The sequence below is a fragment of the Orbicella franksi genome, chromosome 6 (genome assembly GCF_964199315.1).
Source record: "Orbicella franksi chromosome 6, jaOrbFran1.1, whole genome shotgun sequence".
Classification (NCBI taxonomy): domain Eukaryota; kingdom Metazoa; phylum Cnidaria; class Anthozoa; order Scleractinia; family Merulinidae; genus Orbicella; species Orbicella franksi.
The window spans coordinates 20,254,766-20,273,272 of record NC_138150.1 but is presented as its reverse complement, the minus strand read 5'-3'; the positions used below and the strand labels follow the sequence as shown (position 1 = coordinate 20,273,272).

The window sequence follows — 18,507 nt, the reverse complement described above, 5'->3', positions numbered from 1 at the left end:
CTCGAAACGTAACTCGCAACTCCCAACTCCCAACCCCAACTCCCAACTCCCAACTCCCAACTCCCAACTCCCAACTCCCAACTCCCAACTCCCAACTCCCAACTCCCAACTCCCAACTCCCAACTCCCAACTCCCAACTCCCAACTCCCAACTCCCAACTCCCAACTCCCAACTCCCAACTCCCAACTCCCAACTCCCAACTCCCAACGTTAATTCTACAACTCGCGAAATACTTGGTCGCAATAAAAAGATGATAGATTGTGATATTTCCACAAATAATGTCTCGATCACATCAGTACTATGTAGCTATTTGCAGAGAAAGCACTGATACATTTAAAGTTTATTAACACAAATCGATCAATACGAGTTCAATGACTAAAAAGCTGACTTTTAGTCGAGTTTTTATGATTTATTGGAAATTTATTTTGACGTCAGTTTGAGTAGAGCATTTTTTAATTATGTCTGCTTCCTCTTAACTGTAAATGAAAAATGCATAATGGTGACTTTGTACCTCTAATTGACTAGTTCTTCCTACTCCTCGTGAGACTCTCACTGGTTCTTCTGGGAGTACGCAGTCGACTTCAAAAGCAGTATCCTCGACAATGCAACCTGCAGTACAACTACGGTACAGACCCTCCCCACCAGGAGTGACAAATGGCTCCTATAGAATATGCAAAAGGTATGAAAAATATATTTTACTTACACCATAATAACTTAGAAGATGCTGTATCGATATGCTACACATTCGTCCTTTGTAAGTAAAACGTATTTTCAAACCTATCTTCATTTACAGTTTTTATACACACGAGAGATGCAGATATGGAAGAGGGTGTATCTTTGCGCATAGCCCTGAGGAGCTAAAAGAATGGCAACAAGAGTACGACAGGAAGAGGAAGGAAAAACTTAGAAAGGAACTCGAGGAGAAGGAAGAAGTATGTTCTTTGGAAATGGCATCAAAGATTTTGAAAGGACCAGCAAAAGATGTGAGTCACTAATTATTATGTTTTTTGTTTTTTGTTTTTTTGTATTCTTCTTTTTTCGAATCTATGAAACAGAGTCCCAGAGGGGATAAAAACATATAAGGCTGGCCCCAAGTTGGCTCAATAACTCAGTTAGTAGAGCACAGCACCAGTATCACAGGGGTCATGTCCTCGAATTACGATCGTTTTAATTTGTTTTCAGGCTTTATTTTCGCTCACTGCTTAAGCCGCCCTGTTAACTGCAGTGATCTTTTATAGAGCATTTACTATTGATTTATCACTCTCTCAGTGATTGCCCAGAAAAGATCACAAAACAAACAGTAACATTTTATTGAAATTATTTTTGCTTGCTTATGGCTATACACATGGTCTATAATTCCATTCATCTTACTTCAGGAAATTCCGGGTCTATTAAGCCGTATCAGGTTTGATGTTCAGTCTTAAGGCAGTAGTCCATTTTTCATTAAAAGCGAGGAGCAGCGTTTCCCGAAGCTCAACAGGTTAAGTAATTATCTTCGGAGTAATGGCCGGCATGGCAGATTAGCGCGGGGAGTGGGGAGTGTAAACTTGCTCCCGCGTGATCGATTTCCACAAGGGGTTTCCACAGGAGTGATTGACCGCTTGTGTGAACACTGGACTGATCATTTTTATGCTATTGTCAACAGCGAGTCGAAGATCTGTCAGGGGTGGAGGTTACCTGCGCACCTCCCGAATTGAATATAAGACTTCAAGACAAGAATGAAACACACAAGTTCCAATGGACATTCAGCCTTGTTTTCAAGGTCAGTGAAATTCAATTCCACGCATAATATATATAATTAGAAAACAGTCCTAAAAAAATACGCGCGCTGATTGGTTAAAAATCGTGTTTCTATAACTTGACAGAAACACAGAACTAGCACGAGCTGTTGACGTAATGATGGCGTGATTAAAGAGAATTTACATTTTGATAATCAAAGTAACCAAGTTGTTTTCCGTTTTTTCGCCGCGGTGTTTTCTAAAAGAAATAGAAAACATGTTCTTCGTGTTTCTATCGAGTTATAGAAACGCTCAAAAAAGCTGTGGAAACACTCGCCTGCTGCTCGTGTTCCCACAGCATTTCTCGTTCTCCCAAACTTCCACTCGTGTTTCTATAACTTGATAGAAACACGGTACATGTTTTCTATTTCTTAAACATTAACGATACTTTAAAGAGAATCTTGGCTAAGAAGCAGTTTTGTTCCAAATCATCCACAAGTTGGTGTTCGCGTTAAATTGTTACAGCGCCGGTTCTTTTCCTGTTTTGACTGCTGTGCGTTTCGCATCTGCTGTTTTAGGATGTCAGATTTTCAGCGCGCTGCCATGTTTATTTTGCACAGCTTGAGAGGAAATTATGATTCTGTGGTTGACGTTTTTAAAACACAGTATTGCGTGAATCTGGAGATATAAAAGTGCTTGTAATGTTATAATTCATATTCCAGATGAATAGGTACAGTTCCAAAGAGAAATCCTCTATAGACTCTACTTTGAAAGACCATTTCCGAGAGGGTGGTAACCTGTTCTAACTCTATAGTTCTCTATAGTTATTGAGGAATTGGTACCATTCACGTTCAACGTTGGAAATAGGTAAAGCAACGGGTGAGGTTGGGTTGAAAACTGTTGGTACCACTGACAAAAAAAGCGATGTATCTTTAAACATACCGCCATCTTTTCTTTCTCGCAGACGCTAGAAGTAGGATACTTAGAGCAAGTCCTTCTACTTCATCGATACCACAACTGCTATCAACTGTCAGACATTCGAGTGAGATGCTATCAAGATACCCCAAGTCATCAAAGTTACAAGCTGTGTTACACAGCCAAGCTCAATGATACCTGGTACCAATCTCCAAGAACAAACCGGCCTTCTGGACGACTGGAAGTATCCCTGACTGTCACTTTCGAATCTCGTCTGTATGGAAGCTTTGAGCAACTGGTTCTATTCGACTTTGGGAAAAAGCCTTACTTGGTAAAGAGACTGAACGCTGATGTAATGAGCGAGTCCTTGTCTCAAACGTCCATTGTCCCGGAGCATGCCACTACGTCTCCACCAGCCGTCTGGGACGAAGTTTCCATGGAAGTGGTTAGGTTCGTTCATGGGACAAGCGAGGCTGTTCAGGCAGAACATTTGTCAAGGACGTACTGTCTTCCTAAGAAAAGGGAAATCACAGCCGAGACCCTGAGTCCTGCCGTCTACAAGAGTCTAATGCATCAATTACTGTTTGTGGAGGAAGGTTTCATGAAAGATGAGATTTCACGGTAAAAATTGAAACGATTTACTTAGTTGGAGTAATTAAGGTATTCACACTGAGTCAGTTATGATTATTTCATTCCTGCTAAGTGTACTAAGGATCACTAAGGTATTTTGAAGTGCAGAACTGGTGTAACTGAATGAAAGCTTAAGTTTAATTTCTATAAGACACGTGCAGAGCGAAAGACTATAATGCATGCTTTCTCTTTAGGTGGTTAGTCCGGCTATAAGGCGGAAAGGTACAGTAACTGGTTAAATAAATTGCATGTGGATTAATTCTTTCAAGCATAACACAAGTAATTATCATCTCGACTCCATTATACCGCTAAGCGCAGTGCAAGGAGGAATAGGTGCGGTATTGCATGCGGCATGACATTTGAAATAACTTGCGGGATAATTATCGATATGTCAAACTAAAGAAACAACAAAAAAAAACCAGACTTTCAATTTACGAAATCTCGACTGAGAAGATGACAATGCAAGGCATCAAGTTAAGGCACAGCAGCTGATCGAAAAACAACTGAAGATCCTGTCATGATATTTTATCTAGCATTCTCTATCTTTTTTTTTAGGAAGAATATCGCTTAAAACATCAGCTCTTAAATCCTACTCATAAGACTCTTAATTAACCCCATAACAAAACTAAGCGAAAATAAGGGTATAAACCTTTTCCCTTTCATATAGGTACACCTTGACTAAAACCCAGTTACATGCTCAATGGAACATTTTCGACGAAAGGACTGGAATGAAGTGTGCAGTGGATGGTGAATTGTTCGGTGTCCTCTACTTGCAAGAGGAAGATGCGCTGAGACCTGATGATGCCGCTGGTCGACTTCTGTACCGTAACGTCAGCTCAGTTTGGCTCCAGGTTGCTGACAGTGTCTCTAACAAAGTCTACGAGGCTCCTGTGGAGAAAGTGGAGAGTGAATGCGTTGTGTTGAGACTGTCGTCCAAGATGTGCTCCGACCTGAAGCTGTATGATACCTGTGATACTGATGTAAATGCCCAGTTCCAGCTGAACCGCACGCCACTTTGTGAAATGCACGCAGCCGTTGATAGGCTCACCAAAGGGCAATTGCGGCTTATTTTCCCCGAACCAAGAACTGAGCCTGTCAAAAGTGATGTAAGTAATAATTTTCGATAAAATAAAAGAACAGTATATTTATTTGCAGGTTACACGATAACATCCCCAGTCGCTAAATAACTTTAAGCTTTTTTTTTTTCGCACAAGGAGAATAGTGAATAATGTCAAGCTTTGATCAAGTAGACTGGTTCGTTTACAGAGTTTAAATAGATTTCAAAAAGGAGTAATTTAAATCTGGGTGTTAATTCTGTTATTCCTCAAAAACTTATACTTTGACATATTGTCCCCCATATTTGTTTATCAGAACAAATACCTTTTAAAAACTTTGCCAATGTATCTTAGGAGTAATGAGTAACAAATGTTAAAATTGTAGATCAAAATCCGTTGGCAGTGGCTTCTCGATGAAAGGCTTAATAAGAATCAAAAGGAAGTTATCGAGCGAATTGCTTTGCCCGAGTACAACGCTCCGCCTCTGGTTGTGTTTGGTCCTTTTGGGACAGGTAAGACTTTTACTCTGTATCAAGCTGTTCGTCTCTTGGTACAAGTGGACAAGTCTCACAGGATCCTACTTTGCACCCACTCAAACCGTGCAGCAGATATACACGTGGAGTTGTTGCATGAGTACCTGACGAAGAAGAACGGCATACCAGCAGCAAGGCCTTTGAGGGTTTATCAGCCTATGAGAAGGTAGAACTACAATATAAATGATAAGCACTCAAAAACGAAGCTGTACTTCTATTATTCGATAGCGCGAGCTGCTGACGTAACGCTGGAGCGAGAAAAAGAAATGACATTTTGATAATCGAGCTAAATGACTTCTTCTCCTTTGCCTTTTTCGCAGTGTGTCCGCAGCATTTCTCATTCTCCCAAACGTCCACTGATGTTCTCTTGTCTGTTTTACTTGGTTGTGTACCCAACATTCCTCAAAACGTAATTTTTTTTTTTTTTTCGCGCTTCTATTTACTTTTTCGATTAGTATAACCCAGCGCATAACTAAAAATCCCATCATCGTTGTAGCTGAAATCTGGATAAACGAGTTTATCGCATATCGATATTCTTTACCTAAATATATTATCAGCTGGGTTTTGCTAAAGCTGTAATGCCATCCAGTTTCAGTTTCTGTCGAATGACAACAGGTTCAGCTTTCGTCCCTGTCCAACTATTATCCGATAGAAACATCTAGCTCACAGTTAATGTTTTTAAACTTTTGACAACATAAAAAATATCTTATATCCACACATCTTCACCGCATCCCTTAACGTTGTTAAGTTATTCCAAACCATGCACCCTCATAAAAAATTTAATAATTTTTCTTTTTTTCATACCAACGATAGACTAGAAACGGCATCCGAGACAGCAAGGAAATATTGTTTGATCAGGAATGACACGTTCGTGTTACCTTCTCGTGACGACTTGGTTGAACATCGGGTAGTGGTTACAACCCTGAGCACTTCACTGGTGCTTCTTGATCTGCAAGTGTTACATGGATTCTTCACTCATATCCTAATCGACGAGGCTGCCCAAGCTCTTGAGCCCGAAGCATTGACTCCGCTGATCTTCGCAGGGCCAAACACAAAAGTTGTCTTCACAGGCGATCACATGCAGGTAAAGTTGAATTCAGCGTACTTACTAATGATGTTTGGGACTTCTTTCCAAATAAAAACACTGGATTGCTGTCTTAATTAGCTACACATGTATAAGCCAGCTATTGTGGAATTAAGCATTAAATGCTTTATCTAACGCAGCTAATCCACAGTCTCCTAACAGGCACAGAAAAGACACTTCACCTTTAAATAAATTTTTTGTGACGTTTTTCTTTTGTGGTGCGACTATGCTAGATGAGCCCAGAAGTTTATTCACCTCAAGCAAGAAGTCTGGGTCTCCAAAAATCACTGGCTGAGAGGTTGTTTGACGTTTACGACAAACGCAAGACTGAAGCATCAAATGACAACCCGAAGGAAAACCCCAATGTCTTGTTCCTGACTGAAAATTATCGATGCCACAAGGATATCCTCCAATTTCCCTCTGACAACTTCTACGGAGAAAAATTGGTTGCTCGTGGACATGAGTTACAGCCAGAGCACCCGAAATACGGTCCCTTGTTATTCTTCTCCGCCCGTGGCAAAGAAAAGAAGGAGCACGACAACTCGTACATCAATCTGTCTGAGGTTTTCGAAGTGGCTAAGAGGGTGAAAGAGCTTGCAGACAGTTGGCCTGAAACTGTTTGGGGTCCCAAGAAACTATCTGATATCGCAGTGCTCTCCTCTTATCGTTACCAGGTAAAATTGAAATTGTTTTCCATACCTTTATGTAAATGGAGTTGCTTTTTGTACATACTGACGTCGACGTCACCAGTTAACCCTGCGGTTTGTAATGGTTTACTTTTTAACAAACGTTTTTCTTACTAGGTGAGTGCTAATAGAAATATTTGATCTTTGATCGCTACCCTCGAGCTATATTTCTTTTGGAGAAAACTAAGTTCCGGTATGTGGGAAAGGCAGATCAGTCATAGACTTATTGTTGATTTAGTCGCAGATTTCTTGCTTGCTACATGATAATATTGAGAATTCAATCAAAGTTCAACCAAACTTTTATAACGCTTAGGTACAAGCCATACGAAACAGTCTACGAAAGGACCCAGATCTGAGGGATGTTAAGGTGGATACAATTCACAATGTACAAGGTAAATTTTACTTCTCCTAGAAGACGATTCCAGAAACTTCAATGCGGCCTCGTCAAAGTTCTCTTTTGTCGATCACTTACTTTGCATAAAACCCTTAACCAGCCGACAGGAAAGCTACAAATAGTCCCTACAATTGCTCATACTTTGTAACAATAACTTAATCTAAATTGTAACTCACTAATCTATTTCATGCCTTCAACTTCAGGGGAAGAATTCCGTGTTCTTTTCATCAGTACCGTTCGCACATTTCACACTTGCAAGCCCCAACAGCAAGAGTTACGTTCCAGTGGATCTGATCGACAATTGTACTGGGAATTTTTGTCGGATCCAAAACTGCTGAATACAGCCGTGACAAGGGCAAGGTGTTTGGTAGCTGTTATTGGAGATCCTGTCTCTCTCTGCACAGTAGGAGATTGTCGCAGCATTTGGAGAGACTACATCAAAAGATGTAGTAAACGAGGAGGGCTTCATGGGACGTCATTGGAGGAACTAGATAAAGAAATAAACGCATCTATTGCCAGTATCGAACTTAACCCAAAGGCACAGGCGTTCGTCCCAACCTTCCCGAAGACACAGGAAATAAATTCCACGGTAGAGGACACTCAAGAGGAAGGAGCCCTGAGGAATGAAGATACTGAGGAAGGGAAAAGACAAGTAGAGAATGTAGGAGAAGCCCAGCCATCAGAGACCCAAGGAAGGGAATTGCATCATCGACAAGAAATTAATGGAAATGTCACTGAAAACGATGGTCAGGACGGAAAATCTGGCGCATGTGTTGACACCACCGCTCAGTACCAAGAAAAAAAAGAGACAGAGGAAGACGAGGATGACGAAATTGCTGAATCAGGGGACTTTCAAGACGACCTTCTTGAAGATGAGACCATATTTCCCAGAGATATGGACGAAATTATTCTTGCGTTTGTGAAAAAATGCGAGGAAACATTGCAGATGGATGCGCAACGAGCATCAATGTTTGAAGATTCGGAGTTTCCTACTCTACAAGCAGCGAAAGATGTCAATGTCAAACATCAACCAGTCAATGAAGCACAGCGTGTGTCATTCAAGGGTGGTGCTGACATAAAAAGTCTATTCCCAGAAGTGCGAGTTGTAAACGGTCGCGTTGAAGTGCGTCTTACAAATCTTGGCTTTTACACCTCTCCCTCTGAAAGAGCTCAGAAAATCATGATATCCTCTAAGCAACAGGAATTCCTAGATCCTTCGGTCTTAAAGAAGCTTCTTAAAGACGAACCAGAGAAATACATCGTCTGCAATCTTCGTTTAAGTCCGGAGAGGTCCCAGATAGGATATGCAGACGTAGAAGACACGAAGACCCCATCCATCAGTATCAAAGGAAGGATCCGCCAAGCATTCGATAAAGACAAGGTTGTTGTGGAGTTGGTTGAAAAGAAAGTTCGTTCACAGGACGAGAACAGCAGACCTCAAGCACAAGGAAAGGTTGTTGGTAAGTAAATGCGACCTTTTTTTACTATCGCGGTCCAAAATGCGATGAAATTCTGGAGTGTTCATAAGAGGGTCCCCAATAGGTTTGGCGAGATGCGGGATTTGGCTTTTTTTCGCCGTGATATTTGGGATTTGAGCTGAAAACAGGGGCGGAAAGCGGGAGGTAAAATTACGAGCGGGAGCGGTATTTCGTGTTTTTATAGGGTTGGGATGCAGGATTCGTAAGGGAAACAGACCGGGATATGGAGTTTCAATTCTTACATGACCTCATAAATTGTTATTTGACCAGCGCAGAAACCACAAGCTGGCAGAAACGAACCTTTTGTGCGTATAGCTGCGTCAGGTTTCAAGTAATGAATAGCAACGACTCTGTACACTTTCATGTTCTGCCAAACGTATCCATTATCGCTTAACTACGTTAGCGTCATGAGACGGGCCGGGTCCTATTAGAGCGGATTCAAATACTTCCAATTTTTAACGAGGAAAAAATTGGCAAAAATTTAGCAAGTTCCAAATTTTGGTAATGGTCGCGTTAGACCAACATCTGTCCATTTCCGACATTTTCGACACTTGCGTCTTCAATCTTGCCCCCCCCCCCCCCCCCAATCCTTTCTAGTTTTTCTAGTCTTTCAAACTTTTCCGGAGCGCTTGTCTTGTTTTGGCCAGGATGGCCACACCGGATGGCGGTGATAGTGATTTACCGTACGATGCGCCATATATTACGGAAATGATGCGCGAGCAGGAATTCCTTCATTCGGAAAGAAAAGAACTGAGCCCAGAATTCAAGGAAAGTCATGACGCTGAAAGCTTTGAAAGAAAGCTTTGAAAGCTTTGAAAGTGTATTTACGGTTACCTACCTATCTTCTTCATGCCATGTGGCACATAAGGCCTCAACAGAATCCCGCCAACCAGCTCTGTCAGCCGCTGCGATTTGTACCTCACTCCAGTTCTTCCATCCAGCTTTTTCCCTTTCTCTCTCTGCTGTCTTCCTCCATGTTGTCTTTGGTCTACCCCGTTTTCGCCGCCCTTCTGGGGTCCAGGTTAATGCAGTTCTGCAGTCCTTATTTGGTTCTTTCCTCATGATGTGACCGATGAATTTCCATCTTCTCTTTCGCACGCCCTCACTGATGTTTTCAATCTCAGCCACCTTCAGGACTTCTTTGTTTGTAATTCTTTCTTGCCAGCGTATCTTAAATATCCGTCTAAGACATCTGTTTTGGAAGACGTCGATTTTATTCTCATCACTTTTATTCATTTTCCACGTCTCGCAGCCATACATCAAGACTGGCTTTACCAGTGTCTTATATAGCCTGACTTTGGTTCGTCGACTAATGCTGTTGCTACTCCAGATCTTTTTCAATTTCAAGAATACCCCCCTCGCTTTGACTACTCTGTTGTGGATGTCTTCAGTGCCTCCGCCCTCTTTGGAAACCGTGGCTCCCAAGTACACAAATCTATCAACATTTTCTATTCCTCGTCCATTCACCTCCACCACATCGTTGTTCCTCGAATTTATTCGCAGTAGTTTACATTTATCTACATTGACTTTCAGTCCCACCCTTTCTGCTTCATGCGCCAACTTACCGGTCTTAGTCTGAATGTGCTGCCTGGTCGATGATAAAAGGGCTATATCATCCGCAAAGTCGAGATCCTCGAGCTTTGTGGTGAACTTCCATCTTATCCCGGTGTTCCCCTCTTGCAATGTATTTCTCATTACCCAGTCAACGACTAGTAGGAATAGTAAACCTGACATGCTACAGCCTTGTTTCACCCCGGTTTTGATCTTGAACCACTCTGTTGTGTCGTGTCCATCCACTACTGCGCATTCAAAGTCAGCATAGAGCGCTTTCACCATGTTGATTATCTTGGATGGTATGCCGTACCTTCTCATAATCAACCATAGACTATCCCTGTGGACTGAATCGAATGCTTTCTCGAAATCTATGAAGTTAACGTAAAGTGACGACTGCCACTCTAGTGTATTTACGGGCCATCTCTTAAATATGGGAATGAAATATCTTTTTCTTTCACTGATACGTGGACAAAAGAAAAAAAAACAGTAAACCGTTTACGGAAAGAAACGTTATAATCATTTGTGCTTACTTATCTGCTACCCATTGAATTCTTTTGTGATCTTTTATACGATATCTATTTTTAAAAAGTTTCTGTGTTAATAATTAAATTAATTATTAATTTAAAAAATTAATAAGGAACGCAGAAACGTCTTTGAAAAGTTGGCGGGATCGGGATTTCCAGGCAAAAAAAGGCGGGATGGCGGGATTAACAGGAAAAAATGGGCGGGAAAGCGGGATCTGAGAACCCTATTGTTGACCCTCTTCATAAGGATTCCGGTCGGCGTTAAATTTGAAATCTTATTAGGGAGACATGTGTCGAAACCAAGCTAAATAAACTTCAAAAAGTAGCCAACGACGACTCACTTTCTCCTTACAAACTTAAATATTGCTTCAAAAATTGAGAAGAAAGTTGAATGAGTCTCTTTGAATTGCCTCACCTTTGAGCGAGTAGTAGTTTACGATTAGAAATTTCTCTAAATACTTTACTTTACGTTAGCAAGACTCCGCAAGCATTTCAGTGCTGTTGAAAAGTTGATCGTATTGATAAATATAGCTATTTTTCTTATCTTTCAAAACGAATAAGTTGCGAAGACCACTTGCGTTCTGGATGTTGTTTGAACTAATTGACAACTGATGCAAGCAGTCTCGTTGAAACAAGCCAACGCAACATTATTTTGGTCTTAAACAAGATTTATTATTGCTCCTTAATTCTTTCGTTTCAATATTTAGTAGTGGTCGTTTGACTTACGAGAACTAATTCTCTTTTCTTCAGGTGTATTGGAACACATCATTTCTCCACACGAGCGCCAGTTTGTATGTAGTACCGACTATGAAACTCCTGCCCTGATGGTGCCTATAAACAAGTCGGCCACCAAAATGGTGAATGTGACAGACAAGAGCTGCAAGGACATACCAATCTACAAGAAGGATCGAAACGAAAGGGCGATACAAGTCAGGATGATGAAAAGAGAGGAGGTCCTCACTGGGAAGTTCCTGTTTGTTGTCAAGTACCGTCAGTGGAGGAGAGACTTCCGCTATCCTCTCGGAATCGTCGTAAGAACCCTTTCCAGAGGAGAAGACTTGAAAAGTAGCATGGAGATCGCCTACGCGGAGCATGGAATACGACGCGTATTTATGGAAGAAACAAAGAAGTATGTCAAAGAAAACTTTCCATTGGAATGGTCCATTCCTGAGACAGAACGCAAAAATCGAACCAAGGTAACTGGGGCTATTACCATTGATCCTCTCACTTCTTTGGATCTCGATGACGCCCTGACGATAGAGAGTGATGCGTCTTCCTCTAATTTTGTGGTAGGGATACACATTGCTGACGTCAGTTTCTTTGTGAAGCCAAACAGCCCACTGGATCAAGAAGCTTTTCTCCGTTGCACATCTTATTACCCTGGTGATGGGCATAAAAATGTCCCTATGCTGCCGCGAGAGCTGAGCGAAAATTTTTGCAGCCTGCTGCCCAATGAAGACCGCTTGGCAGTATCCGTGTTGGTCAACTTAGACGAAGAAGGAAAGTTGACTGCTGAGCCAAGTATAAAACGCACGATTATCCGATCCTGTTGTCGGCTGAGTTATGCTGAGGCGCAGATGGCCATTCGTTGTTCCAGCGTCTCAAGTGTCGGAGACATTCCAGTGGAAATCATCGAAAAGATCAGGCAATTAAGCTCCCTGGCACAAAAAAGGAGACGACGTCGTTTGGGAGACTGTGCTTTTGATCACTGGCAAAATGAGGGAGTTGATGAAGGCTTTGAAGCTCATGAGCTGGTCGAAGAAATGATGATCCTTGCTAATGAGGAAATTGCTAAGCTCTTGTCACAAAAGAGCTCAGAATTGGCACCTCTGAGGATACAGCTACCTCCAAAGGATCACAGACTAGCCGAGTGGATTGAAACGCACGGCAAGTACGCAAGATTGTCACTTACGTTTTCAGAAATGTTTAATAACGAAGCCACCGAGGCCTCGACACTGAGCATACTTCACGACAACAGGGTCAGGTTTAAAGTCCAAAAATCGGTTTGGAGTGCGATGTGTCATGCAGTAGACTCAAATGATCTACCCAGGCTTCACCAGCTGATTTGTAACGAGAACAACCACCCCCAGGTTGCTGTGGCCATGTCCAACTTTCGCCGAATCCAGTCTGAGTCTCGGTACGTTTGTGAAGGGGATCAACCACCCGATAATATCTTCCACTACTCTCTGAGAACTCGATGCTACACACATTTCACGTCCCCGATAAGGCGATATATCGATATTGTGGTGCATCGACTCCTTCTTGCTTTGCAGTCTGGCAGCTGTCACGCAGAAAGCCCTTCTAAAGACGACATAGCGAAGGCATGTCGCCGCTCTACTTTCATGCGTGACAACGCAAGAAAGTTTGAAAAGCATTGCAAGAGGATTCATATGGCAAACCAGCTTCAACAGCGATGCCGTGAGACACGTGTTTTCATTGAATCCATCGAACATAAGTCAATAAGTCTTCATATTTCCAACCACGAAGACGACCAATTGGCGGGAAAACAGAAACGAGTGCTTCTAAGTCATCTCAATTTAGTGGACTTGAAAGAAGAAGAGGAAAGCAAGGGCAGAGAGAAGACTATCGTTCTCAAATGGAAATTTAGAAAGTATATAGCACCAGATGCCAGAAGCAAGACAAAGAAAGAAAACAAGCCTGGTTACAGTGGTGGTGGTGGTGGTGGTGGTGAAGTAGCAGAGATCCCTTCGGATATCTGGCTTCGTGTACTTGATGCCGTAAGGGCCAACGATGATGACAAGCTGGCAGCTATCGTCAAGCAAACGGAAACAAAATTGGGTATCTTGTCTGCTTCTCGTGGAAGAGACCAGCCACCTCAACCCACGTCGCCTCACAATGTTCGTGGTATGCATTACAAGCACCCTCATCACAATGAAGAGGCAGCACCGTCATCTGAAGAGACGGCAGACCATTTCTATGAGAAGAGCATTGCACTGAGAAAGTGCGAATTCTTTTCTGTACAGCTCTGCCCTCACATGACACGGGGAATTCTACAACCAGATATTCAAATGTTCAAGGCGGATCCTCACATCAACATTTGCATCGAGCACCACAGATACCCGAGGGAGTCATTTGCGCACACAGCCAGACATCAGGCATCACGAGAGCGGTATGAGACCATTGATGAGTACATTAAGGCTTGGAAACCAGTACTTGCAATGGAAGCTGCAACGGAAGCCGTCAAAGAGAACGATGGATTCATTATTGAAGACCTTAACGTGACATGGAAAAACGAGCTTGAAGATGACAACATAAGCGGATTATTTACTCTTCCCTGGAACTACTGCGATAGCAGACAGCTGATGTTTTTCTCAGGAGACCTTGCATGCATCCGTGTGCCCTACGGTGACAGGGATTCGGTTTCTGGCGATGAAACGTCAAATGAAAGAAAGGTAAGTATAGGTTTGTTAACTTGGTACTTGCCTGCAACTAGGGAGTTTATTTCAGTTCTTTGTTTTTTCACAGCCCTCTGCAGATGCTCAAAGTTCTGGTGACAACAAGCCAGCTGATGATTTCTGGGTGGTGCACTGCATTCTCAAAAAAGTAACCAACATAAAAGAAATAAAGATAGTGGAAGTACGGCTGGAGTTTCATCAGACGGCATCAAACATTCCGGAATGGCTCACACATGGAAATGGTCACAGAAGTACTTTAGAACTCATTCATAGGACACTTCCTCAAAGGTATGAGTATTGAGAATTGAAAAGTATCTTATTTGTTTTCTTGGCTAAAGTGATTATTTTGGTTTTACGACACTCAATTGAAAAGCGCTCTAAAAACCTTTCACTAAGTGAATTTAAACAATCAGTTGCAACATGAATTAACTTTTTGCCTTCGGCTTTTTTTTAGGCGAATGTACGCAGCACTGTGCATTAACCTTAAAGATTCATCAGAACTAATTCATGCCATTTGCAAAGGAGAGGAACCGTCAAAAGGTATCTTGTGTATTTCCTCTTCGTAGAATCTCCAATAAACAATACAACATCTTCATTATTATCATCAACATAAGCATCGTTATCATCGCCGTCGTTATCATCGCCGTCATTGTCATCTTTAGCATCGTCATCATCATCATCATGGTCCTCTTCATCATCAGCAGTTTCGTCATCATTATAAAATGTTTTATTTTCCTTTCTTTAGAAAATTATGGCGACGAGATCCCTTCCAACTTGTCTTTGATGCAACACGGATTTCACAAGTTGAATCGGTATCAAGAGACTGCAGTGAGGGAAGCGCTGTCCAAGCCATTTACACTGATCCAAGGCCCACCAGGTACGTCATGTGTTTAATCTCTTGGCTTCATACGATTTATTACTACGTACCCGCTGGAAGATATCAGTATGAAGGTAGAGAATAGTTTGCATTCGCAGTAGCTCATCGAGTAGCTACATGATTTTCCAATTTTCCCTCTGTTTATGCTGAACATTGAAAACATGTATTGTACGAAACAGCTTTAGTCTACATAGCCACATATTGCAATTTGCCAGGCAACATTTCGAAACATTGCTGACGCAGCAAAAATGTTGTACTGTTTCGTGCAATTTTAAGGGGTGGACACACACTAATGCAATGTTTATCAGATGTATGCATTGTACGCAATGTCACTGCACTACATTGTGTTTCCTGATCAAATCTGGATCCCATTGTTTTTTTGTTTTTTTGTTTTTTTGTTTTTTTCTTATTGTTGTTGATTTTTTTTTTTTTTTTCACAAATACTTCATAACGGAAGGCATGAGCTTAATTCAGATTTTACCCTTGACCATGAGTCTTTGAGTGCCCAAGTTTAGACTTTCCATCACTAGATCTCAAGCAGGACATAACAGCTATTAGGCGGCAGCATTTTCACGGGTTGCCGTGGAGATACAACTCAAAGTATCTCATATTTTTCAGGCACTGGTAAAACCGTAACTGGAGTACACATCGCATACTGGTTCGCAGAGCGAAACAAACGGTTAAAATCGGGCAAGGTTTTGGAAAAAGACACTGGTGACACTGAATGCGCTGTAGCATACAAAGCACCGCCCCAAGTTATTTATTGTGGGCCTTCTAACAAATCTGTAGACGTGGTCACAGGTGGGTTGTTCCTTATTCGTTATATCTCGTTATGTCCCCTGATACTGTTGGAAACTGTCGATAAGGAGTATTGAAAACATTTTTCGGTTCTCTATGTCTAGTCACATTTGGCATAAACAGTGCAAAGCTTGTGTTTTTAGCTTTCTGTGGTCAGAATGCTATTTGAAAAATTGGACTATTCGTTGTCTATGAACGAATAACCAACGAGGCGTAGCCAAGTTGACTATCACTCATAGAAAACTAGGGTGAGTATTCTAGTTGTATTAGAATAGACACTCTAAAGGTTTACGGCACAAAACCGACAATTTTGTGTATTTTTATGCCTAAACTGCGGAATAATCTTCAGTTTCAAGTGAAATTTAGCCTAACTTTACTTAATGTCGCTCTCCTATTGATACTACTGTTTAATTAATGATCGACATTTCGAAGACAATCTCAACGGCATAGACTTTCTCTTTACCTCTTTTCTCGCCTTTTTGCAGAGTATCTTTTGAAGATTCCTAATCTGAAGGTTCTCCGAGTTTACAGTGATCAAATTGAGCAAAAGGAATTTCCAGTTCCCAACAAGCTGAAGCCACCCAGACCCACAAGGAGTGAGGACGAATTAAAGATTTCCAGCGAAAAAATACGATGTGTGTCACTTCATCACGTGATTCGTGGGCCCGAGTGCCCATTTTCACAGGAGCTGCGACAATTTGAAGAGGGATTCGACCAGAGCAAAGCAAAGAAAGAGAGAATAGGCCAAAAGGAAGTCAATGAATATTGCGACGTAGGTGAAAGTATTAAAATTTAGATGAAACTATAAACCACTTTTTAGCCTACAAGATAATCATAGATTAACGAAAAATGAAAGATGAAGAACTGACAAAGCTGAACTGGGGAGCGTTTAGTGAGTTAAACATAAAATGATACAGGGCAAAAACTAACCCTTCAGGTGCAAGAAGTCGATCCCCTTGATTTCGTTACATTTTGTCTCGTCCATGGAGGAGGAGGGAGGATGTGGCGTAAAACTGAAGCTCTTGTGCTCCTGCAAACGCCTGTAAAATACCCAGGCGTTGATACTGTTCCCTGACTAACTAGGCAACAATTATTAATAATGACAGTTTCTCGTATTTATAGTAAAATACCAATAAAGGGTTGTTTTGGATAACTTAGGATAGTTGACGTCAGTGACTAATTTATACTTTCACTGTTAGAAGGGGTCAATATTATTCACAATATGAAGGGTGGCCAAAAGTTGAATATTGTATTCGCTCCGTCACATCTGTAAGAATGGCACAAGTGGATTGTGCTGGGTTTTTTTTTTTTTTTCTTTTATTTTTTATTCATGTGGATGTAAAACTCGAGTGATAAACTGACGATGATAAACTGAGGAGTACCATCTCAAGGCTGAGAATTCAATGTGAAAGAAAATGTGAAGAAGATTCTTAAGCTACTCAACGTTAACATGGTATTTTTGTTTTATTTTTCCGGCACAAGCTCATCGGACAGGCCGAGAAATGGGCTCTTCAAAAATCTGGAGTTCAGATCATTCTTTGCACATGCGCAGCATCGGGAAGTCCAAGGCTAACCAAAGCCTGTGACAACATCCAGCAATGCATTGTGGATGAGTGCGGCATGTGCATGGAACCTGAGTCACTCGTGCCAATCACGTGCTCAGGAGCACGCCAAGTGGTTTTGATTGGCGATCACAAACAATTACAGCCCGTCATTCAGGACCAGGTGGCAAAAACACTTGGTTTGAGTGTGTCCATGTTCGAGAGGTATTCTAATCGAGCTAAGATGTTGGCGCTACAGTACAGAATGGTGAGTAGTATGGAACACATACGCATTAAGTATAAAAATAGACATTCAGTTGAAAGAGGGCCGCAATTTTGTGTCCTAATGCCGAGCGCTACACAAATGGAGCAACAGTTTATAATTAACGCTCACTTTTAAAAGATAGTACGTGTTGAATTTCCCGAAAAATCGTAAAAGACCAAGCAAAAATGTCATATTTAGTAACTCAGAGTTATACGTAAACCTTGTTTCTCCTGAATCAGAAATATTTTCCTGAATCAGCAAGATCTTCGATTCACTATTGTGCTTGTACAACAAGAAATTATTCGTTTAACGTTCCTTGCCTGTTTTTCTTCCTAGCACGATGGAATATGTGAATTTCCATCAAAACATTTTTATGGCGGAAAGCTTCAAACAGCTGACTCAGTCAAGTCACGTGATCCTAGCCCCGTGACCTTTTGGCCGGCCCAGGTACGTCGGCAGAGGAATCTTCCAATAGCCTTCTGTCATGTTGAAGGGCAAGAAGAGTCGTCTGTCATTAGCACGTCAGAGAGCAATGAAGAATCAAAGAGAAACATGAAGGAAGTCAGGAAGGCGGTATGTGAAAATTTATCCAATGACCTTAATTCAGTGATCATAACGGTTGCTTGCATAATCTCGAGCCCAGATCTCCCACGGCCAGCGTCAAACAGAGTGAGATTTGGGTAGGAGATTATTGTTTGCATAGCCTGTTGGAAAACAATAATGGCTTTAGGAGAGAAGCAAACAACAAAATGGGCTGCGAAATTTAGCCCATTTAGTTTTCTCAAACTCGTTTTTACTTCAATGAATCAAAGTTTCAGAGTCCGTCTACACCGGTGACATAACTAACATTAATTAATTGTTACTTTTGCACAGAACGTTTCGTAGCGGATAAGTCGTCCAACTTTAACGCGCTTCGATTCCTTTCATTTTGAAATACTTACGTGTAATAAACGAAGCTCAAAAATGGTGACGCCCTGAAATTTGCGACTTTCGAAAATAACTGTAACATCTTGTTTAAATCTTGAAAAACGTCTTTCTC

The 18,507-nt window shown here is 41.5% G+C and overlaps 1 protein-coding gene across 3 annotated transcripts in view; it reads left to right on the top strand.

The window, feature by feature from the left end:
• Nucleotides 1-18,507, top strand: part of LOC145490853 (3'-5' exoribonuclease HELZ2-like) — a 37,284-nt gene that overhangs the window by 14,907 nt on the left and 3,870 nt on the right. For all 3 annotated transcript variants that reach the window (XM_081469956.1, XM_081469957.1, XM_081469958.1), the window contains 18 exons: nucleotides 526-679; nucleotides 794-983; nucleotides 1,646-1,762; nucleotides 2,683-3,254; nucleotides 3,931-4,369; nucleotides 4,704-5,017; nucleotides 5,665-5,935; nucleotides 6,169-6,609; nucleotides 6,935-7,013; nucleotides 7,219-8,475; nucleotides 11,322-13,984; nucleotides 14,058-14,275; nucleotides 14,442-14,527; nucleotides 14,733-14,864; nucleotides 15,483-15,665; nucleotides 16,148-16,434; nucleotides 17,145-17,471; nucleotides 17,805-18,041. In XM_081469956.1, the coding sequence (XP_081326082.1) occupies nucleotides 526-679; nucleotides 794-983; nucleotides 1,646-1,762; nucleotides 2,683-3,254; nucleotides 3,931-4,369; nucleotides 4,704-5,017; nucleotides 5,665-5,935; nucleotides 6,169-6,609; nucleotides 6,935-7,013; nucleotides 7,219-8,475; nucleotides 11,322-13,984; nucleotides 14,058-14,275; nucleotides 14,442-14,527; nucleotides 14,733-14,864; nucleotides 15,483-15,665; nucleotides 16,148-16,434; nucleotides 17,145-17,471; nucleotides 17,805-18,041 (7,967 nt within the window). The remainder of the gene's footprint in view (nucleotides 1-525; nucleotides 680-793; nucleotides 984-1,645; nucleotides 1,763-2,682; nucleotides 3,255-3,930; nucleotides 4,370-4,703; nucleotides 5,018-5,664; nucleotides 5,936-6,168; nucleotides 6,610-6,934; nucleotides 7,014-7,218; nucleotides 8,476-11,321; nucleotides 13,985-14,057; nucleotides 14,276-14,441; nucleotides 14,528-14,732; nucleotides 14,865-15,482; nucleotides 15,666-16,147; nucleotides 16,435-17,144; nucleotides 17,472-17,804; nucleotides 18,042-18,507) is intronic.